Genomic DNA, 24,559 nt, shown 5'->3' on the forward strand with positions numbered 1-24,559 from the left:
CCCGCATGGCCATGATCCCTGGTGTCCCCTGGGAGGGGCTCAAACAGACACGTCGGTGACAGCACACAGCTGTGCATGGTTAAGGAAATAACTTGTGCATGAGTCAGAATCTTGAGAAATTGGCAGAGTTGAAGAATTTGCAGATTTCAAGGGTTAAACAAATAACCAGAGCATTTTCTTACCAGCTGCCTCCGATGAGGTTGCCCATTTTTAACCTACTTTTTTTGGCCTCTTGGGATTGTCCCTCGCTGTGCTCTTCTGGAAGCAGAAGGCTGAGCTTTAGATGGACTGACCTTGTGGAAACGTACTGTAACTGACGGGTGGCGTGTTTCCGTTGGTTTTTTCCACTTCGTGCTCATTTAATGTCAGAAGCAAATATTTCTCAAACTAGGGAGGGAATCATCACCTGGAGGGGTGATCATGGTAAACAGATACCTGGTCATTTTCTCTGGAACGTCAGGGCTGCTAAACTCAGTCTCCTCGATGCCGAATCCGAGAGACGCTCACAGCAAGTTAACGTAAACCCCGCTGCTGTATCTGACCACCTGACAAACACAGGTTTGAGGGACCCGGTACTTTTTGCTGCCGAGAATCATTTACAGCCTGTTGCCACTGGCTGTCTATTTTACATGTGGTAATGTGTGCGTTTCCCTGCTTCTCTCAGGGAGCTCGGACCGGTGCTCAGAGACAGCCTGGAGGGGTGGGGTGGGGTGGGAGGGGGGAGGAGGGTTCCAGAGGGAGGGGACATATATGCCTGTGGCTGATTCGTGTTGATGTATGGCAGAAAACCAATGCAATATTTAAAGCAATTATCCTTCAATTAAAAATAAATAAATTTTAAAAAAGAAGTCATAAGCAAAGTTGATGTGCAGTAAAATCTAAGAGCTGTATCACCCAGAAATAGACCTGCTTGGATGTTGAACACAAGATGGACATTTAGCTCAATAGAATTGAAATTTTCCTTTGAAGGACAAGCTCAAATTAAGATCGGGTTGGCATGCAATTTCAAATGTCTCAGATCCAGTCTAGGGAAGTCAGGAAGGCCGAGAGCAGACCGCTAATTCAGGAGGAGATGAGGAGCTTGGAGGCATCTCTTCTGAGAAGGGTTGAAGCTGCCTCATCCCAGTTACATGAAACCTAAGCCCCTGGGGGCTGGAGGCCCAATGGCTTGTCTATTTCCAGGGCCATCCCGGGCAAGGCGGACCCAGAGGACCTCCTGGGTATGACGGCTGCAACGGGACCGTGGGCGACTCGGGCTACGCAGGACCCCCGGGCCCTGGCGGCTTCCTCGGGCCCCGCGTGAGTACGGGCAGCGCTCAGTCTGCTCCGCTGGTCGGCTCCAGAGTCTGGGTGGTGGAAATGCAGGAAAGGTCTCGCTTTTGGGAGGGCCCGCCGAGGACCCCCTTGAGAAACTGCCTTAGGGAAGGTCTCTCCGGAGGGCGGGCTGCCTCCTGCTTGCAGGATGGTGTTGGGGGTGGGGGAGCAGGCACGTGCCGAGACCACCTTTCCACCCCAGAAACGGTGGCTGCCCACCCTCGGTTAGCAGTCAGGATGGAGCACACCTCCGCTGCTGAGGTTTCTTGCCAACATCTAGGCGTGCTGGACTCAGAGAGCTCCATTTCCCCTTTGTCCTTTGCCTGTTAAGTAGAAGGTAATGGGTTTGTCTCCCAAGCATACCATCACTTCCTCCCATTCAAATAGCAAGAATAATAGTGGAATCGTGGAACTAAAATTTTAAAAAGCTTAAACCTTGAACGGACTTCTCTATTAGTCATCATTTTATTAGATTCTAACATCCTTTGTGACATGAAAAAACAGTTTTGTTCTCCAGGATATACAAGGTAGACTTTACTTTTCTTAATGGAAGAACTTTCACATAATGATCTATTTCATGACCTCATTTATTTTTTAGGGTCTGTGCAACAATCTTTTTTGATAATATGTTGCTACCTTATAGCAATATATTCCAAATTCAGGATTAAACTAACACTTTTTGGCAAAACTTTTTACTTAAAAAGCATTTTAAGGTGAGGGAAGGGCAGCATTAACAATCTTCATTGCATTTCCCTGAAGCTGACCGATTTCTGGTTATCTTCACACCTCTGCCCTCCAGCTCCCCATTTGCCGGCTGTTTCTTTTCCACGTGATTCAACTTATCAATAAGCTACACTCTGCTCTATTCTAATATCATAGCTTTCATTATCAATAAATGTATCAGGCACTTTAAAATGCAGGTTTTATATGTAGATACTAAAAGGCCTGTGTGCTTCTGTACCTGTGTGTCATGTACTGGGCTGGCCAAGAAGTTCATTCAGATGCCACGGAAAGCCCAAACCAACTTTTTGGCCAACGCAGTATACTCGACACAATCCCATTTTTCACGGATGACCCAGAATCTCTGCCACAAATAGTACTGCGGAGCGTATGTGTCGATATTTCAGTACGCGAATGCAAAGAAGACACAGAATAGTATCATGACAAAGGAAAGGGACAGTTTGGGAGAGGAAAGTATTCGTTTGCTGAACCTTTACTTGGGTTTCTGAACATTAAATCCTGTTGAATATTTCTCTTTTAACTTTAAGAAAGATGCTGTTGGGTAAATACAAAAGTAAAAGTCTCACCTCGCGGTTAAGGTAGAGTTGGATGTTCAGAATAGTCTCATTTGGCCATAAGAACAGCTGGACATCACCCATGAACGGGGGCAGGCAGTGACTCCCATCATGTCACTGCGCTGAGTGTAACGGACCGTTGCTGTTTTTCTTTCTATGCCGCATGTGCGCATTCAGGGGCCCCAAGGACCGAAAGGGCAGAAAGGCGAGCCCTACGCTCTGTCCTCAGAGGACCGCGACAAATACAGGGTAAGTCTGCAGGGACGGGGCATGACCGAGCCCCGTGTACACTCCCCATTAAGAGTGACCTCTGAGTCGAGCGGGGGGACACACAGTGTCCACAAGCCAGAATCTCCACTGATTTCAAGGTCCTCTCGCTGGCCGCCACGCTGTCGGCCGTCTTACACTAAGTGCGGGCCGCCCTCCTCAAACTCACGGCAGTGCGGCTGTCTACGTACCTGACATCACCGAGTCCTTAGACAGCCGGTGTGTTTTATATGCTTATTTCCAACACTGAAGTAAAGTGCAACCAAGTCCACAGAGTCTTAAAAGCTGAAACTCTTCAAACTCTTTCTTCTCCATTAGGGGGAACCTGGAGAGCCGGGACTGGTCGGCTTGCAGGTAAGCATTGCTTTTGTTAGAGAAGAGACCGGGCAGAGCCTGAAGGGCTCCGGGCTCCACCCCTCCTGCCTCCCTAACCGCCTTCTCCGTTGCCTGTCCGTAGGGGCCTCCCGGCCGCCCTGGGCCCGTGGGACAGATGGGTCCGGTTGGAGCCCCAGGAAGACCGGTAAGTTCCAGGCTCACGTGCTCGCCCTCGTGGGTGTGGAACATCCTCTGAGACGCAGGCAGTGCGGATGCTGGCGGAGGCCTCACAGCGTGCCTGACGCACGTGGTCGCCAAGACCACCCAGGCCGTCCCTTGTCCCCGCTGCCGCCATCAAGGTTGAGAGTGAAGACTCAACGCCAGCTAGGTCAGATTTTGGCCTAGCACTGGTCTGGAGCCCTTCCAGTCAGGCACACGCTCTCCCAGCCCCACAGCTGACCAGCTGACAGGGACCCATCATCCCGAGCAAAGCAGACCAGTGTCCCGCGGGTCCATAGGGAGGAAATGGGGTCTGCTGGCGAGGCCTCAGAGCAGGGGTAAGGCAGCTGGGCACAGCCACCGTGACAGGTGAGACGCCGGACATCAGTTAACCAAGTGACCCTCGGGCCCCACCTGAGTGGCGGTCTACAGGTGTCCCCTCCTCCTGCAAGTCTAATCAGGAGTAAGGCTTGGCAGCCAAACCCCTGGCTGGAGGAGGGCCTGCCCAAGGAAGGAGAGTCCCCAGGCCTGGCCACTGCGGATCCTTCCCGCTGCACAGAGACCGAGAGGTGGACAGGCTCCTGCAAAGCGCCCGACTCTCTCCTAGTCCACGTTTTTTATTAATAAGACAATCAGGCCTTAAGTTACTCAGGGAGAGCTTGTGGCTGCAGGGGAGAGAGTCCTTCTCAGAGAACACCGTGCCCCGAGATTGAGGTGGCCGTGGACGGGGGCCGTGGGACCCGCGGAGAGACAGCGGACACGTGTGTCTGAGGGCAGGTCCGTCACACCAGCAGCTGGGGTGGGAGTGCTCATTCGCTTCCCTCAGACCACGGATAATAGTCGCAACAATCGATCAGTCTCTACGGAGCACAGTTCCCCGGGGCCGTGCTGGTCGTTTTCCCCAGCAGCCCTCCAGCCTTGAGATTTGGCCGAAGGGAAGGAGACAGGCTCATGTTTCAAGGTGCTCTCAGCCCTTGTACACACACAGCCACCCGTTTACAGAACGCGGGCCTCGGGGCGGGGGGTCCCCTGCTTTACACACACAGTTCCGGGAAATAAACAGCAGGGTGCTCCCCGCCTCCCCGAGCTGAGGTGCCGGCCTCCGGGTCTTCACACGAACCACTGAGGCCTCCCACGGCCCCCTGCCCCCCACCTGTTCTACATCAACACGCCTGGCTCTTCTAAGGCACGTGTAAAGCTTCCACCCTCAGTGGCGTTGGCGGGGACTGCTCCGCAGGAGCACGAGGTGATCCTGGCGGGCGGATTCCCAGCCCTGCCGAGGGGCCGGCTATAGATTAACTCTGTGTGTGCTTGCCTGCCAGCCCAGCAGCGGGAAGTGCGAGATGGTGCCCGGTAGGGGGATGCATGGGAGGCCAGCAGGGGCCATCTCTGGAGGAATGGGCCCGGGGCCTCGTGGAGGGAGCAGAGCCAGCGTGAGCAGGACCCGGGTCAGGTCAAAAGCCTGAGCTCAGAAAGGCAAACCAGGAGCAGCTGTGCCCGGGCAGCCGCAGACCCTGAGAACCGGGCCCAACCCCCCGTCCTCCGCCCTCCAGCCCCGCGTCCCCGCCGAGACGAATGTGCCAGAAGGCTCTTCGCAACCTCCACGGTGTGCTGAACACACAGTGGACAGCTTTCCCAGGGCTCCCGAGCAGATGCCATCTGGGTCCTGGGATAAAGGAAACAGCTGACAGATTTCTTTGTGTTTGTGCAGGGACCACCTGGACCCCCTGGACCCAAAGGACAGCCAGTAAGTTACTGGAGACGCGGTGGGTGAGGGAGGGAACCGGGGCCTCGCATGTTTCTGTGTCTCCTTCTTGACCATGGAACTACCTGGCTGACAAGTATGTCGTTTGTCTCATGAGGAGGACTGTATATAGAGTTATAAGACAAGGCTCTAAACTCCAAGAATAAATCCATGCATGAAGTCATTAAGTAAGTGGATGCGTGGAATGACTTCTTGTCTGCAAATCACACAGCATTCCTGTGGCCGCATGAAAGTCCAGCTGGGAATGTGTGATTAGAAATGTACGTCGGGGACAACCCCTGCTTACCCATAACGTGCTCTCTCACGAACAGGGCAAGACAGAGCTGGAGTGGTGCGGGGAGCTGGGGGCCTTCTTCCTACCTGGGTGCAGGTGGGCCCTCCCAGAGCGTGCTGTCAGCCTCTGGGGGTGTATCCAGGGAGCTTCAAGCCAGGCTCTGGCCCAACATTGTCCTCTTTCCATCAGAGAAAGACGATTCAGTGGGCTGCCCCAACACCCTCCTCTTTCAAGCCAGGCTCTGGCCCAACACCCTCCTCTTTCAAGCCAGGCTCTGGCCCAACACCCTCCTCTTTCCATCAGAGAAAGACGGTTCAGTGGGCTGCCCCAACACCCTCCTCTTTCCATCAGAGAAAGATGGTTCAGTGGGCTGCCCCAACACCCTCCTCTTTCCATCAGAGAAAGACGATTCAGTGGGCTGCCCCAACACCCTCCTCTTTCCATCAGAGAAAGACGGTTCAGTGGGCTGCCCCAACACCCTCCTCTTTCCATCAGAGAAAGACGGTTCAGTGGGCTGGTGCACCACAAAGTTGGTGGCCTGTCGGGAACGTGGGCAGAATTTGGGTTTGAGGTGACCTGGGAAAGTTAAACAAATGTCCAGGACAAGCCGTAGGAGGCTGGCGAGGGATGTATTTGGTCAAATCCCGACATGAGTCAGAAATACTGGGCTACCGTTAGGAACATTTCAGAACCACTCCATGGCCTGTGTAAAGCCAAGGACGCCTCCCCAGCCCGCCCATTCCCAGGCCTGACCCACAGAAACCCCATCTCCCTGCCGCCTGGAGACCTCAGCTGTCACCACCCCGACCCCAGCTCCCATCATCTCTGACTCAGCTTCCGGCTGCGGCTGGAGCTCGTTAAGGCTTCTGCCCACCCGCCCCCACCCCCCACCCGGCTCCCCGCTGTCCCGCCACCCAGGGCGGGCTGGGAACGGCCCAGAGCCAAGAGACGCAGATGTAGGATGGGACGGGGAGCCCCAGGGTCGCCTCAGATCCCCACTTGGCTGCAGCACAAACAGCCCCAGGCCTCCAGCAGGTCACTTCCTGGTGCCCTGGACACTGGCTCGCGAGGCAGGGAGATGTCGGGGTCCCAAGCAGATCTCATTCTCATCTGGCCTGGCTGCATTTCTGTGCTTTGATTTCAGCTCCCCAGCCAGGTGGGAAGGAAGCAAAGAGAAAGCAAAAATTAGTGAAAGGCTTTGTTTCTATTTGTGGAAACTCAGGGCATCAGAGGCAGGGGGCTGCGTGGTGTGGAGACTGGGTGGGCCCCACGGGATCCTGCATCTCGGCGGGGACAGGAGCCCCGGGAGGGCAGCAGAGCCGTGGCAGTCAGGGGACATGGGCCTTCCTGAGCTGCACGTGGTTTGTCCCGTGGCCCACCTGGCGGGCGGTCAGCCCTCCCACCCACGCGTGGACGCTCCTCTCATGAAACCGTCAAATACACGCCGGGGCGCCTTCCCGGTCTGCCTCTGAAGCAGAACGGATGATGAAAAGTTTGGCTAAACCCAAAGAACACCATCATTAAGAGAGTTAGGACATCTTCCTGTGAAATTTAGGATTGTTTTACCAAAATGAGAAAGCCTGAGGCAGAGGAGAGTATGAATCACGGTCCTCAGATTGGGATCCCAGGCAGGAAACGGCTATGTTCCGAGCCCAGAGGGGCCAGAACCCAAGGAGATGCTCTGAGACCCGACCTGTAGAGTCGGAAGGCCTGGGATCAGACCTGAGCTCCATGACCTGTTCGCCGTGAGGCTTCGGTCCAAGGAGATGACAGTCTCCCCCTCGGTGATGTCCACACCCTGTGGTCCAGGGGACTGAGGGAGAGTTAGCAGTGAGTTAGCAGGGGCCCTGGACTGTCAAAGCCCAGGGCCGCAAGGAGGGAGTCACTAACAGTCAGCTTCTTGGTCATCAGGATTTGAGCAGTAAAATATACCGGCAATCTGAAGCAAGTTGCAGCGTGTCCCCAGGGGTGACAGAGCAGCTGTTCTTAGCCCAGGTTTTCAGGTTTTGCTTAAAGTGTAAAATACAAATTCCTTAAAAGCAGAGCTTTACTAAAACACTAGTATATCATTTTTATGAACCCACAATTTTTGTCACTTAAGGTTTAGTTTTAGTGAACACTCAAAGCGCAACGTGAGGGGCCACTTCCTGCAACTCGTACAGCGTCTCGATTTGCTCCCGTTCATTTTATGTGATATCTGGACTCAGACTTGCATTACACCGTTTATATACGGAATTAGCAAAAGAAAAGACATTTCTTTTCCTTTTGTGTTAATTCGCTCCTGGGAGCTGAAGCCAGAATATTAGGAAGGATAGTTGTCCAGTGACGTTGCAAATACACAGATGTTAGATTTCTTTTTCTAAAAAAAGACAATTTCATTTCACTGTGATTATTGACTTTAAACTTACAGAAGCCATCTGTCTTTCAGGGCAACAGAGGACTTGGTTTTTATGGAGAAAAAGGTGAAAAGGTAAAGGAAACTTACTAGATTGAATTAGGAAATACTGATGGCTCATTCTGATGTCTTCGTTTTATGCTGTTATCCTGAGGTGCTCTGCAAATACCCCGTTTGAAAGGAAACAATCATTGTCAAGTGTCAGGTTACCAGACAGGCTCCAGTGGTGGTTAGAATCTGCAAGACAGGGCTCTTCCAGACCCAGGGAATGAATTGCGCCTCTGTCGTCTCCTGCATCGGCAGGTGGATTCTTTATTTCTAGTGCCACCTGGGACGCCCGTTCTGATTTATGTCTTGGGCACCAGTCTTAGAAAGCAGTAGCATAAAACACAGCAGTAACCACCAAAACATTCGGCGCACAGGCCGAATGACTTCCTTGTACAGAAACTCATCGTAAGGAGATAATTCCACTGAAGCAAATGCAACCGCAAATTGTGACCAAGCTAAACAGCTTATGTGCCTAAATTCTAAATGATTGTTAATGCAAGTGGAAATCAAGTGATCTTACCTTACTGTTACTTTATTCTATGTGATCTTTTTACGTTTTTAAAACGTTTCACGTTGGGGTACAGCCAATTAGCAGTGTTGTGACTCAGCCGTACATGTACATGCATCCATTCTCCCCAAAACCCCCTGCCATCCAGGCTTATATACGATTTTTATCTTATGATTGTAAACTATTAAAATTGATGTACGTGTGATAATACGCAAAGACAGAAACAGCAGTTTGCGGTGGGATCGTGCTTTTATTCAACCTCGGTCGTGTCCTTCAGTCTAAAGACAATCGCTTTGCTAAACCGTTCACAGGGCGACATGGGACTGCAGGGGCCCGGCGGGATTCCACCGGACAACGGTTACGTCGAGAAGCCCACGCCGGTGTACGAGCTTCTCCCAGAGCAGTATAAGGTAAAGGGGCTGCAGCAAGACTGACGCGCTCCCATTTGAACTAACAGGAGGAGGAGGAGGAAAAGATGTGGCTTTCTTTGGTCTTATTCAAACAGTCACATTCAAAGTGGAAATGCCCTCCCCACCGAATTAGCAAATTACGTGTTTGAAAGCACTGACCACAGTCGCAGGCGTCTCAGTATCATTGCTCGTAATCATGATGAATTGGAACCAACACGTGGATCCATTTAAGAATCAGCTCCGTCTTCAGTCTCTAGTGTAGACGTAGCCAGTGGTCGCGGCACAGCTCACTGCCAGGACATGGAGCTGTGTGAGCAAAAGAAAGCCTACGTTTTGCTGACATGGAGCGTCCCTGTGGGCTTCTTGGGTCAAAGTCAGATTTCTGACTCTTGTAGTTTCTGTTAATGTTTTGTTTGATTAAAAGCATCCTCTTAGAGTCTAAATAAAAATTAACACCCTTCTCTATCACTCATTCACTCAGACAGACCGTTCACCCGTCCTAAGCCTTCTGGTTCCCTTGTGCTTAATAAAGACCGAAGCACTGACCTGGTAGAATACTGACCTCGTAGGGCGGCAGGGTGGTGGCCGGGCTGAGACGCACCATAAAAGGTCACGGGAGCCAAAGCAAAAATCCCAAACGTAGACCCTGATCCCTGTCTCTCGAGCATCTGTCAAGATGCGGTGTGAATGCCGGGGGACGGACGGGAGAGGGCAGGCTGGACCCCCCCACAGGGGACGTGAGTCTGTGCAGCTGCGGCGTTATGAGTGACTTGACCGCTAACAGAAGCAGCCTGGGCAGCGGCTGCTGCGAGCCCAGAGTGGACGGTCATGTGCCAGCCAGGTTGCGAGCAGGACAGCCCTGGACCACCAGGCAGGACAGGGCCTCCAGGGTCATCGGGGTGGATTCAGGAGGGACTCTGGCTCCTGGGGGGACCTGACCATCAGCAGAGTAGGGCCCCCGTCCAGTGTCAGGACAATAGCCCAGGATGGAGTGAGGCCGGAGCAGGTGCGACCCTGCTGAGATCATTGAGCGGCTGAACCACATTTCCTTGTTCTCTGCAGCTAAGAGGAAATGCTAACAAGCAGAGACAGTACTTTGCCAACAAAGGTCCATCTAGTCAAGGCTATGCTTTTTCCTGTGGCCATGTATGGATGTGAGAGTTAGACCATAAAGAAAGCTGAGCACCGAAGAATTGATGCTTTTCAACTGTGGTGTTGGAGAAGACTCTCGATAGTCCCTTGGACTGCAAGGAGATCCAGCCAGTCCATCCTAAAGGAGATCAGTCCTGGGTGTTCATTGGAAGGACTGATGCTGAAGCTGAAACTCCATTACTTTGGCCACCTGATGCAAAGAGTTGACTCATTTGAAAAGACCCTGATGCTGGGAAAGGTTGAGGGCAGGAGGAGAAGGGGGCAAGAGAGGATGAGATGGCTGGATGGCATCACCGACTCAATGGACATGAGTTTGAGTAAATTCCGGGAGTTAGTGAGGGACAGGGAGGCCTGGCGTGCTGCAGTCCATGGGGTCGCAAAGAGTCGGACACGACTGAGGGGCTGAACTGGACTGAACTGCAGAGGCGACGGGTCCCAGGGCTGGCCCTGGCCAGCCTGCAGGGGGCAGCCCGGAACTGCAGGATCCTGGGAGCTGTCCTAGGACTGATGGATGAACGGACCCATCACTGCATTTCCTTCCCCATTTTAGACTGAGAGAAATGGGGGAAATTGATCATATAAATGACGTCATGGGTGGCTCAGTCGTAAAGAAACCACATGCCAATGCAGGAGACACGGGTTCGATCCCTGGTGGGGAAAGAGCAGCTAAGCCCGTGCGCCACAACCGTTGAGCCACAATCTAGGGCCCGGGGGCTGTGACTACTGAAGCCCACACGCCCTGGAGCCTGTGCTCAACAACAGGAGAAGCCACCGCAATGAGAAGCCCACACACCACAGCCAGAGAGAAGCCCCCATGCGCCACAGCCAGAGAGAAGCCCCACGCGCCGCAGCCAAAGAAGCCCCCATGCACCGCAGCTAGAGAGAAACCCATGCAGCAGTGGAGACCCCACGCAGCCAAAAACGAAGACAGAAAATTATTTTGAAAGAAATAAAACTGACGTTGCTTTCCAAAGCCACTCTCGCTCAGGACCTTAACTCGCTCCTGATGAGCCTTGTCCTCAGAGGATTCCCCCCACTCCACTGCCTTATCCTCTTTCACCTGAATGATCTTTCGCTGTTTCATTATCAAATGACAGCCCCTCTGTTATCACTGGGGCTGTCCCCCAGGCACCTGCCCTGCCACTGTGGGCCCTGCAGGAAACTCACAGGCAGAAAAGAGACAGTCTTGAGATCATATCAGAATAACACACAATTTCGTCGATATTGTGAAAATCCAAGAAAATGTGAATTTTGAAGCCAAGAGGTTTAGGGAGTCGTTTGTTACAATCCGTTTATATTCATTGTTTGCAGTTGTATAAAATACTGTGCACCTTATGTCATAAATCCTGACCCATTTTAAATACTATTCGTGAATTAATGAGCATTTCTTGTCTTTCGTATCTTCACAGGGTGAAAAAGGCAGCCAGGGAGAACCAGGGAGAATAGTAAGTCAAGGAATAAAGATGCTTCTTCTCCTGGTTCCCGCGCTCTCCGGGGTCCCATCACAATGTTAGACTGTCCGGGGCGTACCAACCCACAGCTCTGGTCTCCAGTCCACGCGTCTGTGGCAGGAAAGGGTGATCGTTTCTCTCAGTTTTTCAGAAAACAGTGTCAGGATGTCTTCTTTCGGCAGAGTCAGCACCGGCTGACCACCCTCTTCTGAAGCTCATAAATGAGCCCAAACCGCTCAGAAGAGCAGTGCGGTGGAGGGCAGGCCCGGGCGGGCTTGTGGCGGCTTCCTGGCCAGGGCCCGGCCGTGTCACCCCTCTGCCTTCCCTGATCTGGGTCCCGCTGCCCCCGAGTCCCCAGTCCTCCCCGTTGCCACTTACCAGGGGACGATGCCCGGTGATGACCATCCCAGCCGACTGCAGACGTCCTAGGAGCACGTCCTGCGTGGAGCTGGAGAGACAGAGGCAGGCTGGCCGCAGCAGGGGCCACTAAGAATGAGCCCCCACAGCAGGCAGACCGTGAAGCGTGGTCTCTCTGTTCTCTCCTAGGGCGTCTCCTTGAAGGGAGAAGAAGGCGTCGTGGGCTTCTCGGGACCACGGGTAAAGTTTCTGCACCTGCCGTGCGCTTTGACTTTATTTTCCTTTCCTTGCTTGTTGGGGTACAGTTGATGCCCACGAGCGTGTGTTGTGGATCTACGGTACACTGACTGGCGGTCCCCCAGAGGCCCTGCTCGGCCTGGTTGTTATGAGGCCCTGGCTCTGTTGCCAGGATCTACGGCACACTGACTGGCTGTCCCCAGAGGCCCTGCTCGGCCTGGTTGTTCTGAGGCCCTGGCTCTGTTGCCAGCGTTGTGCAGCGTGCCCTCGCGGCCTGCTGTCACGTCACAGTCTGTGCCCCTGGAGCCCCCAGCCCTCGGTGCACAGCAGCACTGGCCTGAAAATACAGAGGTTTGCCCCCAACCCCGATCCCTGACGCTCACTGTCAGGGTCCTGCCCCTCCGTGGGCTGTCGGCTGCGACCCTGAGCCTGCACTGACCGACACAGCATTGCCACCCAGTAACTGGGGGTTTTGAGACCGTGCTCCCCGCTTCAGAGGAGGGACATGAACGGAACTCAGACGCGTTTCTGCTTGTATTAGCCCGAATGACTCCATGGTAACAGAAATGGAGGCTATATCCAACCAAGTCAATTTCTTGCTGCCCCGAGAGTCCAAGAAAAACGTCCCCGGTGGGGCAGATGGGGTGGGGGGGAGTCTTCTCTCGAGGCTCTGCCCCCTGTCGCTCCTGGCCCGAGGGCACACCGCCCTCCACCGGCCCGAGCTCGGTCAGCTGGCCCAGTCCACCCCACAGTGAGCTGGCAAGGTGGGCAAAGACGGGCTAGAGAAAAAGACAGTGACCTTGGGGCAACGGGCCACAGCCACCCAAGGACGAGTGTCAGCTCCAAAAATCAGAACGAAGACTGAGAGCACGAGGGTGCAGGGCGCCTTCTGGCTGTACGTTTCGCCTGTGCTGTGTTTATGGGTTTCTCCACGGTTCTTAAGTCACAGCCAGGATGCATGAGGTGAAAACATCACTAAATTGATGCCTCTCCTCCAGGAAGGAGAGGACGTTAGATGGAGTCAGCATTGTCATAGCAAAGGATTTACTGACTTAGCCAGGCAGGTGCCGTGACAGTGCCCAGGAAATGTCGCTGCATGTTCTCAGCTGTCACCGCTTCTGTTTTCTCTTCAATCCAGGGTGCCCCCGGCATCGACAGTGAGAAAGGCTTGCCGGGACAGAAAGTAAGTCTGGGGCGTGAAATGCGATCTAGTCCAGGCCTGAGACACCCTTACAGAGGTCGCATGTGAAGACTGGGGCCTCCCAGAAAAAAACGCCCCCCCTAAAACTTCCCCACGTGTGCAGGAGCAGAAATGACGCCTCCCCATCATCCCTGAGGCGTGGGGCTCGCTCACATGTTCTGTCGTTTGGCAGGCCAGCACGGGGTCCCCCCGCCCCAGGCCGCCGGTCACCTCCCCCCGCGCTGGCCGCAGCCCCGGGGCCTCCAGTCTGACCCTTCCTGTGTCACCCCCAGCGTGCTGTAAGAAGGGACCGGCGTGGTGGCCGACAGTCCGCCCGCATCTCCATCTGTGATCGCTCATGTTTTCACTGGCCTTCAGGGACGACCCAGTTTGTTGTCTTTATCCCGGGTTCCGCAGAAGGAGTTTCAGTCCCCTTTGTAGGAAGCAAACATTCGGTGAGAAATGCGTTTTGAATCTGGATCAGGCGTAGGGCTGCCTGAATGCTGGATCTTACGAGAGAGAAGACGCATAAATAGGTCTTTTTAGTGACGATTCCTTTGTTTTCACCCTTCGCTGTCTTCACTCAGGCACAGAGTACATGCCCCCCCGCCCGCCGCAGACCCCTGGGCCCGTGGGCCGGTGCCCATCAGACCAGGGCTCCACAGGAAGGGCGTGTGCTCACATGCCTGCAGTTTAGCCAGGGAGAGGGAGCATCCCTGCACTGTTCTCCACGCGTGTCTTCCACCCAGCGCTCCTCGGGGGTTCCACGTCCACACGGGCAGCATCATTTGAGCGGCTGGCTGTGTCTCGCTGGACACGGCTCGGTCAGCATGCCTGGTCACCGACTCCACGGTCGCTCCAGGCTCCATCCAGGCTCTGGCCCGTGTCATGGGGCAGTCACTAGGCAGGTGGTCACTTTTAATATCAGAGAAGTTTGCCTTCGCTTTCCAGTCTTCACTTAGTATGAAAGAGAGTCGGTCTAAACCAGAGGCCCAACATAAAATACCGAATTAAGCCAATCTTAGTTCATTCTAAACAAAGTAACTTTCAGCATGCATGCTCCTGGATTTCAAAATATCCTGTAAGGTAATCAAATAATGCACATTTTTATCCCATTGGCATTCTGATTTTAGGGGGCCTTAGTATATATATTCTTTTGCAAGAAGGAATAAATTTCTAGATTTTTTTTTTAAGCTTTAAATACCTATCCAGATACGATGCAGCCCATATGGGTAAACCTTACCTTTCAATAAGTATTCAAGGGAATTAAAATGCGATCATTACAATTAGAGATTTTTTAAGTCAAGAGCAAAAGCTTCTAAATGAAGAGGCTTCATGCTTCTAGTTGGCATTAACTAAAAATTTTCAGAACCCACCTTGGGAGCTGGTTTTAATAAGTGGATCAGGTTGCCAACACTCTACCCCACTGGTCAGTCTTGAAGTCCCAACATCAGGGCAGTTACTGTGTGTGACTCAGCAGGAAGGACTCAGGACCCTCCAAGAAACTCAAAAGGCGGACCTGAGCCTAAGGAGGCCCAAGACCTAACAGCCACAAGAGTCCAGAGCCCGCCGGGGGCCAGGAGCCCCTGGGCCCAGCTCCAGGAGGATGGAGGCCCAAGACCGAACAGCCACTAGCCATCCAGAGCCCGCCGGGGGCCAGGAGCCCCTGGGCCCAGCTCCAGGAGGATGGAGTGGACCAGTCCACCACGTGGGGTGTTCACACCCAGATGACCGTTTCCTCAACAGCCACAGGAAAGGGAACTGAAAAGGTAGAAAGGAGAGGAAGCAAGCAAGCTGAGACCTCCCAGCCAAACGCCATGGTTTGACTTTTATTGAATCCTGATTCAAGCAAAGCAACTTTAAAAAGACACGTTTGAAACTAAAGTCAGGGAAAATTGAATGCCAAGGGGGTAGAAGGTGATTTTAACCAATTATTGTTGATTTTACTGGACTCCCCTGGTGGTTCAGATGGTGAAGAATCTGCCTGCAATGCAGGAAACCCAGTTTCGATCCCTGGGTCGGGAAGATCCCCTGGAGAAAGGGAAAGGCTACAGACTCCAGTGTTCTTGCCTGGAGAATCCCAGGGACAGTTGATTTTGTTAGCTACAATACACTGGTCATGCCTTTATATTTTAGAGATAAAATAAGCACCAAGCATCTTTCTTGCAGGGAAGCAGAGGACTGGACGGGTACCAAGGCCCTGACGGATTGCCAGGACCCAAGGTGGGCTCAGGTCTCCTCTGGGGGGCAGGGGGCAGCTTTCACTTCCTTCCTCCGGGTGGTGGTCTGATCACCTCCTGTCCACCCTCATCGGAGAAGGGGGGAGGGGGCTGAGAGAGGCGGACATAGTAACGAGAGGGTGGGGGCCCCTGGTTCCCATGAATAATTCCATGGTCGGGCAGGGGGTGTTGAGGACTCGGGCCACAGCTGCTCCAGTTGTCAGGGGACCCAGCAAGGTAGGGGGCATACCCCACCAGGCAGGGAACCGCTGATGAGGACAGAGGGCTCGCAGCCAGGCCTTCTGGGGCAGGCGAGGCTCAGAGACATCTAGGCGGCTCGTGGAATCTGGGTCTCACCGTCCGGATGGTGTTAGATCGGGCATGGGCACACACCCCCGGCTCACCCTCACGGGCGATCCGATGGCGTCATCGACGAGGAGGAGTCTGCCCGGAGGCAGGCGGTCCCCTGGCCACTCCTGGTGTCTGACAAGGGTCTCAGGGTGAGAGGGACCCCGCCCGCTCCATCCTCTGCCAGCGTGTCTGGCTGGCAGCCGGGAGGCTGGACTGACCAGCGCGGGCATGGAGCGTGGGCGACATCCCCGCCCGGCTTGTCGTCCTCTCAGATCTGGAAGCAGCCTTCGGGTGCAGAGCTCCGAGAGGCCAGCTAACCTTCTCTCGTTTCCCTGTCTTCCTTCTCCAGGGAGAAAGGGGCGACCCAGGCCCCCCCGGTCCCCCGGCCTACTCCCCGTATCCTTCCGTGGCCAAAGGTCTGTGCCGCTCATTCTTCGCGCTCACGTCTCGCGGGCTTTGTCGTCTGTTGTGGGCTCAGAGCCGTGAGCTCAGGGGAAGGCCTTTCTAAGCAAAACAGGGGAAGTGCTATTCAGCACTTAACCTCGGAGAACCTGTCTCGTGAACGCTCCCTCCCTGTGGGATAAGAGGAGTGTCACGGAGCGCCCCCTGCTTTCCTCCGCCAGGAAAGGCTTTCGTTCAGGCCTACCTCGTGTGGGCTCCCGCCCTGCCACCCGCAGCAGCACCGCGGAAGCCCAGCCTAGTGCCCGCCGGGCCTCCGTCGGTGCTGCCCAGCACCTTCCCTGGTTTCTGTTCCAGCTCTGGGTGCGCCCGCTCTGAGCCTTCCGTCTGGCTGACGTGCCCCCTGGACATCCTTCCCTGACCCTCCTCCACTGTCCCCTGCCCCCTGGACGTCCTTCCCTGACCCCTCCTCCGCCGTCTCCTGCCCCCTGGACGTCCTTCCCTGACCCTCCTCCACTGTCCCTTGCCTGCACCAGCTGTTAGGTCACCTTCTCTGAAGCCTGGCGCCTCTGCCCTCTGACACGGCGGCTGTAATACTATCCAGGCGCACGCTTCTACAGGAATCGAATGTCGGTCAAGCGTGTAGCACTGAGCCCACACACTCACAAGCTCAGAAATACTATCCACTATTATTTTCATTCTCCGTGGTCCCTCAAAGTCAAATTTTCCCCCCAAATAACCCTCCCGTCCTTTGAAACCTCCCTATATGGTTTTGGTATTCTGGGCCTGTCTCGTTTTATAATATTTGTAGGAATTTTGTATCGACCCTGTTTGGGCTTCCTGGGTGGCTTAGTGATGAAGAATCTGCCTGTCAATGCAGGAGACATGGGTTCCATCCCTGGGTCGGGAAGACACCCTGGAGGAGGAAATGGCAACCCACTCCAGGATGCTTGCCTGGAGAATCCCCTGGACAGAGGAGCCTGGCGGGCTGCAGTCCATGGGTTGCACAGAGTCAGATGTGACTGAGCGACTAAACTGCAACATCAGCCTTATCTAATTAAGAATGAGCTCCCTGAAGGCAGGGCCGCCATAGACGGAACATTTGGACCCTGCGTGCCTCATGCGATGGACAGGGCATCAGTCCGTATACCTCCGACGAGTGTGAACATCTGCCCCGAGGCCTGGACAGCGGTCCTTTCATCGTGGGGTGTCTGTCTCGGTTCCAGGTGTCAGAGGTGAGCCGGGATCCCCAGGAGCTCCCGGGGAGCCAGGAGACCGCGGGGTACCAGGAGACCCCGGCCTGCCAGGCCGGCCCGGCACAACCATCGGAGACGAAGGTACTGAGCTTCCGCGGCCTCGAAGCTAAGACGTGCGCGCGGGTCTCCCGCGAGCCCCGCCCCTCGCCGGCGCTCTGTCCCTTCAATGTGGTCACAGAGCTGCTGTGTCCTAACTAAGCTAGACGTGCTGCTGACGGTAACGCGCGTGGTTCTGTCTGTCGCTGGCTGGGAGGAGCGCAGCCGTCCAAGCGTTGTAACAGCTCTCCGGCTGTCCTCTGGGGGCGGGCAGAGGGGCTTTTTACAGTGGAACGGTGCTGATGAAATATCCAGCGGCATCGCCCTCTAGGTCGCTGGCTGGACCGTAAGCCACGGGTCCAGGGTGGTCTCGGGGCACAGCAGCACCATGGCTGAATCCCAGGGGTTAACAAGGCTGTGTTCACTGTTGGGTTTTCAGATGAGAAGAGAGGCTTGCCAGGTGAAATGGGACCCAAAGGCTTCACAGGAGAACAGGGTTTCCCCGCGCTGTACCCCGGCCCCCCAGGGACTGATGGGCAGCCAGGGCTCCGCGGTCCCCCCGGGCTCCCAGGACCGCCCGGCCCAGACGGTAAGTGGAGGGAAACTCAAGGGCGGGGCATGCTGGTCCGGACAAAGGGGCCTGGTCGCAGCCGCATTCTCACTTGGGTTTTTCTGCTAAATAATTCTGAGGACGCGGCGGCGGGTGGTGGGCGAGGAGGTGGCAGGCCATCCGGGGCAGACGGGAAGGGCCCACCGTGACCACCCCCTGCCCTGGACTGACCCCCGCAGGGCAGACGGGAAGGGCCCACCGTGACCACCCCCTACCCTGGGCTGACCCCCGCAGGGCAGACGGGAAGGGCCCACTGTGACCGCCCCCTACCCTGGGCTGACCATCCGGGGTGCAGACGGGAAGGGCCCGCTGTGACCGCCCCCTGCCCTGGGCTGACCATCCGGGGTGCAGACGGGAAGGGCCCACCGTGACCGACCCCTGCCCTGGACTGACCCCGCGGGGCAGACTTGAGGCTCTGCCTTCCGGGCGCCCTCGAGCCGGAGCCACTGCTGAACAGGCGGCAACGCTTGACGCCAGGAGTGGCTGTAGCACCCTCGGTGGGACACAGCAGCCTGGGGGGCCCAGACGGACGATCCGAGTCCTCAGACTGGACAAGCACGGTGTCTGGACCCCAGTGCTGTCGGGCCTGGGGTCCCAAAGAGTCAGACACTGTTGAGCGGCTGCACACAGCACAGCAGTGTGTGTGGGTCCAGCTAAAAGGGAGATTCAGAGACGAGGCTTTTGTCACTGTCTTTGCTGTCTCTTGAGAAGAAAAACTTTCAGAGGCGGGAGAAGCGCATTGGTACCTGCTCCTCTGAGGAGAGAAGGCAGCAGTTACTTCTCTGGCTCCAGTTGTCTTCTCAGTTACTCTGGCTCTCTGTTCCCAATTTCCCTTTAACTGCAAAAATCAGATTCTTATATTGTTTTGAAAAATTTCAGTACAGATATTTCCCTGGAATTTGCCAAGTGGTTTGAGCAGTGTAATCACTAATATTTTTTATTATCCTGACAGTAATGTTTAGTCCTGTACCATCTGTGATAATGGCTAAGTTTCTCTGAGCATTACATTTCCTGAGTCAATGGTCTGTTGCTTTTTCCCTTTTTTGGCAACAGAACATGATGTATTAAAAATAAAAGCATACAAATATGCCTCTTTAAAAGATGGTGATTGAAGGCTAACCTTGCCATCCTTCCTGTAACTAAATTCCATTTCGATAAAGACACAAACGCATACCATCTGGCTTCATAAATCTTACTTAGTAAATCTACAACTTACTCAGAAGTCATCTGTAAACACGTGAACTAATCTCTGGTCCATATGGTTAACTGAAAAAAGAATTTATAAAATAGATGAAATGGTGTCTGATAGATTTATCAACTTAAAAATTTAAGAGCACACAACTTAAGTTCTCCTTGAAGTATTCATTTTACCCCATGAGACACATTGTTCCCAAATCACTTTTTAGAAGCAATCTCTTGTACAAAAAGTAGTCAAGCATAATGGCCTTTTAAAATAGTTTTGTGAACAGTCGTAATTTAACATTGATGATCTTGAGTCCTACAGTGCTCTCCGGTCTTTCCCCTGGAACAAAATCATTGGATTCTTTTCCTGTTATCTGCATTTCATCCGGTTTTCTGTGTTGCTACTGATGGAAACCAGAATTTTTAGTCTTTCGCGGTTCCAGCAAAAGCGAACCATGAAGACAGTTTCTTTCTGAACGAGCGTCTGCTTACCCCCAGCTCCAGCTCGGTTAACCAGGATGACTGTTGGCAGAGTTCCACTCTGCTCTAGAATAAGTCGGGATACGGCCAGGCTTCTTACGGCCACTTCGGGAAAATCGTGTCGGAAAGATCACAGGGGCTCACTGCTGTTCTTTAGGACTCGCTTGCAATTATTAATTTAATTAATATATCAGATGGAGAAAAGGCAGTGTAGGAAGGAGGGAGGGAGGTGCGCCTTCAGAGAGCCCCGAAGTGTCTTTTCTGGCTAGACTTGCAAACAGTGTCAAGAACACCCACAGTGTCTTTGTCTCAGATTTTAAAAGCCAGCACCCCTGAAGTATCCATGGTTAAATACCTCCCTGTAATACTAGCTTCTCCTAACTCATCAGGAGAACTTGGAGACATAGCATAAAGCCCTCAGTCCACCACCAGGCTGACAAGCTCTTGAGCTGGCCCCCAGTGCCCATGGAGCCTATGCTGGGTACCGTTTGCTCCATCAGAGCCCCCCGGCCGGCACCCCCTCCACACACTCCTCCCTGGCTCGCTCTCTCCCCTTCCTTCTGAGGCTCCTTCGCTGGGCCCTCCTTCTTCCCCTCCACCATCCCGTGGAGGATGGAATTCCTTGCCGGTATCTCTCCACCCAGCAGACTCCTGCTTTGACAGGAGTTTAACACCATGATGTACCAGCTGTCCCCAACTGCGTCCCCGTTGCCAGAATCTTGGCTCCCTGTCCACAATGCCAAATAGAAACACAGAGACAGTTTGGAGGAAATAGAAAAGAGTGCCTTGTTATTTTTGCCAGGCAAAGGGGAAACACAGCAGGCTAGTGCCTTGAGAACCGTGCCCCCCTTTCTCAAGAATAGGGAGAGGTTTTATAGCCTCTTGAAGGTCTTGCTTTTTTTTTTCTGCGAAGTTTCAAAATGGCCACAGCTGGCATCGGGCAACTCAGGAACCGGGTCCAGTGTCCCTGAAGCTATCAGCCCCCGACCTTCCCTCTGAAATGCAGAATGCCAGGAGAGAGTGTGGAGCAGGGGGTGCCTCGTGCAGAGTGTCGTCTGTGTGGAGTCACAGGGTGCTTAGCCTCGAGAAGGACAGGCCAGCTCCCAGTGTTTGTGAGCAGTAAGAGCTGACGAGCAACCACGGCTGTCTAAGTCCTGCCGGCCTGTTGGGCTGGCACTCGCCATGGCTGTCCGTGCATTTCGATTCTGCTGCCACAGCCGGAGCCTAGTCCTGTACGCTGAGCAGCAAACTCCTCCCGGCGGTTAACTGGACACCTTGCCACTGCTGCGTGTCTCACGGGCATCTCCAGCTTCCTGAGTCCTCAGCGGGACTCAGGGTCTCCCCTCTCCAGCCCCCCTCCCCCACCAGCCCAGCCAGCACGGTCCTGCGCTGGGGCCTCGCCCGTCTCCACCCACGCGGGACCTCGAGCCAGACCCTGGGCGCCAGCACCTGCCGTGGTGCTTCTCGGGAGTGTACAACCTCGTTCCCACCACGAGAGGGCGCTCCGCTCGAGAGGGACGCGGAGCGTTTCTGGGCTTTAGCGTCTATTTCTCAACACGGTAGCTCAGATGTCCTCGCTTGGAACGGTCAGAGCCCTGCAGACGGGCCGGACGCCTGAAGGGTCCCCATCCTAGTGAGGGGGGAAGCTGGGCAGGGGATGGATCACAGGGTATCCTCACGGTTACACGTGTGCGTGTGTGCACGTGTGTGCACCCGGAGCGGAAGCCCCTGGGGCCTGCAGGGAGGGGCGTGTCTAGGTGCAGCCGTTCCAGGCGGGGCAGAGCAGGGAAGAGCTCCCCTTCACGCCTTTCGTGGCTTGGTTTTGCTCTGGGTTTTTGTCTCTCTGGGAACCCGAGGTCATGGTGACCCCAAGTCTTCAACGCCTAAGTAAAATACATGGTTAAAAACAATCGAAACTCTTCTTTGGACTCAGCTTTTCTGAAAAGTAAAGATGTCTATTCCAAGACTTTAATGGGAAAACTGAAATCACAGGTGTTCGCATGTCTTTCCAGCCCTGGAAGCAGTGGCCACAGAAAGGAAGTCTCCGTGTCTTTCTGAGAGCGTTTGGGCTGGAGCTGGGCAGGGGCGGGGGGTCGGCGTCTGTTGGGAGACACGGCTGTAAACCTTCCCTCGCAGGAAGCAGACGGCGGGCCCCGGGCTGAGCTGACATACCGTTTTTGTGGGTCTTCCCTCAGGTTTTCTGTTCGGCCTGAAAGGAGAAAAAGGAAGTGGGGGCTTCCCTGGCTCCTCCGGGTTCCCAGGGGCTCGTGGACAGAAAGGATGGAAAGGTGAGGCTGGCTGGGGGTGAGGGGCAGGGCGCCGCTTGGCCCTCCTGCGACAGCCCACCCTCCGCTGGTTCTGAGATGACAATAAGACCCCCAGCCCAGGGGTGAGAGCACCAGAGTGGGCACGTCCTCCCAGTGCGGTCCTCCCAGCCCAGCCCCTGCCTGCCGTGCCCTCCTGCCCCCTGCAGAGCCACAGGAGGGTTGTACTGCGTGTCGCGGATAAACAGCACGGCACCCCGTCTCCCCCACATTGCAGGTGACGCCGGCGACTGTAAATGTGCAGATCAGTTCATCAGGGGTCCGCCAGGGCTGCCAGGACCCAAGGGCTTTGCAGGTGCCAACGGGCAGCCTGGCAGTAAAGGCAGCCAAGGAGACCCCGGCCAGCACGGCGTCCCCGGGTTCGCCGGGTTCAAGGTGAGAGACCAGTTCTACCAGGAAACCGACAGGACGACCTTGACACCTGACCCCACGTCCCCCCGCCCAGCTTTCATTTACTGAATCATACACGTTAGACCAGCAGCACTTATGCACCCAGGGCACCATTCAAAAAAAGCTGCATGTTCCCGGAGACACTTAAACCTTTTCCTGGTGGGAACGTGAAGTGGGGCAGCCATTGTGGAAAACAGCGTGATGCTTCCTCAAAAGGTCAAACATAGAGGTGTCGCGTGACCCGGAAAGTCCCCTCCTAAGTACAGACCCAGGAGGCTGAAAGCACATGTCCACACAGAAACCTGCACTTTAGCGTTCACTGCGGCGTTCGCGCACCGGCCCCAGTGCCCAGAAGTGCTAAACGGACAGTCCAGACGTAGCATCCCCACCAGATGCGACGTCCATTCATGCATCCAGAGGAGTGAAGTGCTGACACGTGCCACAGTGGGGCGCCCTCAGAGACACCACGCTACGTGCATTAAGACAGACACCGTAGAACAGGTATCATACGATACCATTCCTATGAAGTGTCCAGAGCAGGGCTCTCCAGACAGAAAGTAGGTTGGTGGCTGCCAGGGGTTGGAAGGATGGAGAATGGGAGTGACTGATTCTTCTTGGGGTGATGAAAATGGTCTCGAATTAGATAAAAGTGATAGTTGCAGAACTTTGTGAAAATACTAAAAAAAAAAGAAAAGAAACCCACCCTGAATTGTATGCTTTAAAATAATTAATCTTATGAGAGTTATATCTCAAACAAAGAAACCCGTCTGTACTTCAGATTTAGTGTTTTATGAAGGCTCCCTTCACTCCATAAAAACTGAGACGTCCGAGTAAATCATGAATGTACTTTGGATGAATGTGTGGAATTCTCTGCCTGTGGATTCCAGCTAAGTGGGCCTCATTTCACACCCTAAGAAAAGATGGTCCAGAGTAGGTCTTTCTTTGTGGCAGGTTTGAACTCGTGATTTCAAAGCAAATTTCAGGGGGAGACAAAGAAACTATTATTATTATTATTTTACTTAAAAAGAGAACTGCGGGACATTTATACAGTGCGAAGTCTAGCATTTTGCATATTCAGCAGTAGAGGAATGTTTGCTCAGGACCCCCGGCCACGCTGTCGAGACGCAAGCGGCGCGCAGCCCCCCAAGCTGCGGGTGCAGAGGGTCATTGCTCAAACTGCTTCGCGCTGAGGGAGCTTTGCGGGTGAAAATGAGGTCTAAAGCCCCTCTCTGCTCCCTTTCTGGGACTTCCCAGAAAACAAATGCTTTCATCCAACTGGACACATTAGGTGCTCCATTTCCTGCTAGTTTAAAAATGGCATCATCTCCGAATCCTGGCTAAGCGCGTAGAAGTTGCTCAAGAATTCAGAAAAAGCGTGCGTGGTGCGAGTCCGCACTGAGTAATGGCCGAATGGGTGGGACGTTCGAGTCTTTGTATAGTGATGGAGCATTTTACGCTCATGGAGCGTCTAGACCCTCCAGGAGCGTGTGCTCTGCGCAGCCGCGTTGCACACACCCCACAGCGCCTGCGTGCACACGGCTCAGGCTTTGTGTTTTGTTGTTGTTCAGTCACTAACTCGCGTTCGGCTTTTTGCAACCCCGTGGACTGTAGCCCACCAAGCTCCTCTGTCCATGGGATTCTCCAGGCAAGAGTACTGGAATGGGTTGCCATTCCCTTCTCCAGGGGATCTTCCCCACCCAGGGAATGAAGCCGCATCTCCTGCATCAGCAGGCGGATTCTTTACCACTGAGCCACAGCTTGCGTTTGATTGTATGCTTATGTATCTGTGGCAGGAAAGCCTCAGACAGGTTTTTTTGTGGTTTAATAACTATACTGATAGGATCTGCAAGAACGCCTCAAATATGGAAGTCGGTTAGTAAATGAACCCATGTGTCCATCCACTTGCCCAACACCTCCTAGTCACGCCCTGCAAAAGTGGGAGACTTTGTTCTAAATACAGAGAGAATGTCACCCTTTCCTGCAAAGAACAAAATCGATAAATCAAGTATCTGTGGGCTTTTTAAGGAGAAAAGAACATTTCATTTGAAACATTCCATTTAATTAAACCAACACTTAAAGCTCCCATATTCTTGCAAATACCAGCAACCAAGAGTTGCCCCAAACT

General features: G+C 54.0%; 1 protein-coding gene and 1 long non-coding RNA gene across 3 annotated transcripts in view; one reads left to right on the forward strand and one right to left on the reverse strand.

Moving 5' to 3' along the window:
- The window catches only part of COL4A2 (collagen type IV alpha 2 chain), a 158,699-nt gene that overhangs the window by 106,103 nt on the left and 28,037 nt on the right, over nt 1-24,559 (forward strand). Inside the window, exons 7-22 of the mRNA XM_070800477.1 lie at nt 1,183-1,299; nt 2,787-2,858; nt 3,195-3,230; nt 3,334-3,396; nt 5,122-5,157; nt 7,878-7,919; nt 8,712-8,810; nt 11,372-11,407; nt 11,960-12,010; nt 13,146-13,190; nt 15,357-15,410; nt 16,107-16,173; nt 17,383-17,493; nt 17,888-18,037; nt 21,916-22,008; nt 22,262-22,419. Coding sequence (XP_070656578.1) covers nt 1,183-1,299; nt 2,787-2,858; nt 3,195-3,230; nt 3,334-3,396; nt 5,122-5,157; nt 7,878-7,919; nt 8,712-8,810; nt 11,372-11,407; nt 11,960-12,010; nt 13,146-13,190; nt 15,357-15,410; nt 16,107-16,173; nt 17,383-17,493; nt 17,888-18,037; nt 21,916-22,008; nt 22,262-22,419 — 1,230 coding nt within the window. The remainder of the gene's footprint in view (nt 1-1,182; nt 1,300-2,786; nt 2,859-3,194; nt 3,231-3,333; nt 3,397-5,121; nt 5,158-7,877; nt 7,920-8,711; nt 8,811-11,371; nt 11,408-11,959; nt 12,011-13,145; nt 13,191-15,356; nt 15,411-16,106; nt 16,174-17,382; nt 17,494-17,887; nt 18,038-21,915; nt 22,009-22,261; nt 22,420-24,559) is intronic.
- LOC139186254 (uncharacterized) lies at nt 8,710-12,203 on the reverse strand. Of its 2 annotated transcripts, none has more exons than XR_011569821.1 (3): nt 11,792-12,203; nt 8,970-9,116; nt 8,710-8,850 (listed from the first exon to the last, which is right to left on the reverse strand). It is a non-coding gene; the product is annotated as an uncharacterized lncRNA (long non-coding RNA). The 2 variants fall into 2 exon arrangements; XR_011569820.1 differs by having other exon boundaries at nt 8,970-9,100; nt 11,792-12,197.

This window comes from Bos indicus, chromosome 12 (assembly GCF_029378745.1).
Source record: "Bos indicus isolate NIAB-ARS_2022 breed Sahiwal x Tharparkar chromosome 12, NIAB-ARS_B.indTharparkar_mat_pri_1.0, whole genome shotgun sequence".
In the NCBI taxonomy this organism is placed as follows: domain Eukaryota; kingdom Metazoa; phylum Chordata; class Mammalia; order Artiodactyla; family Bovidae; genus Bos; species Bos indicus.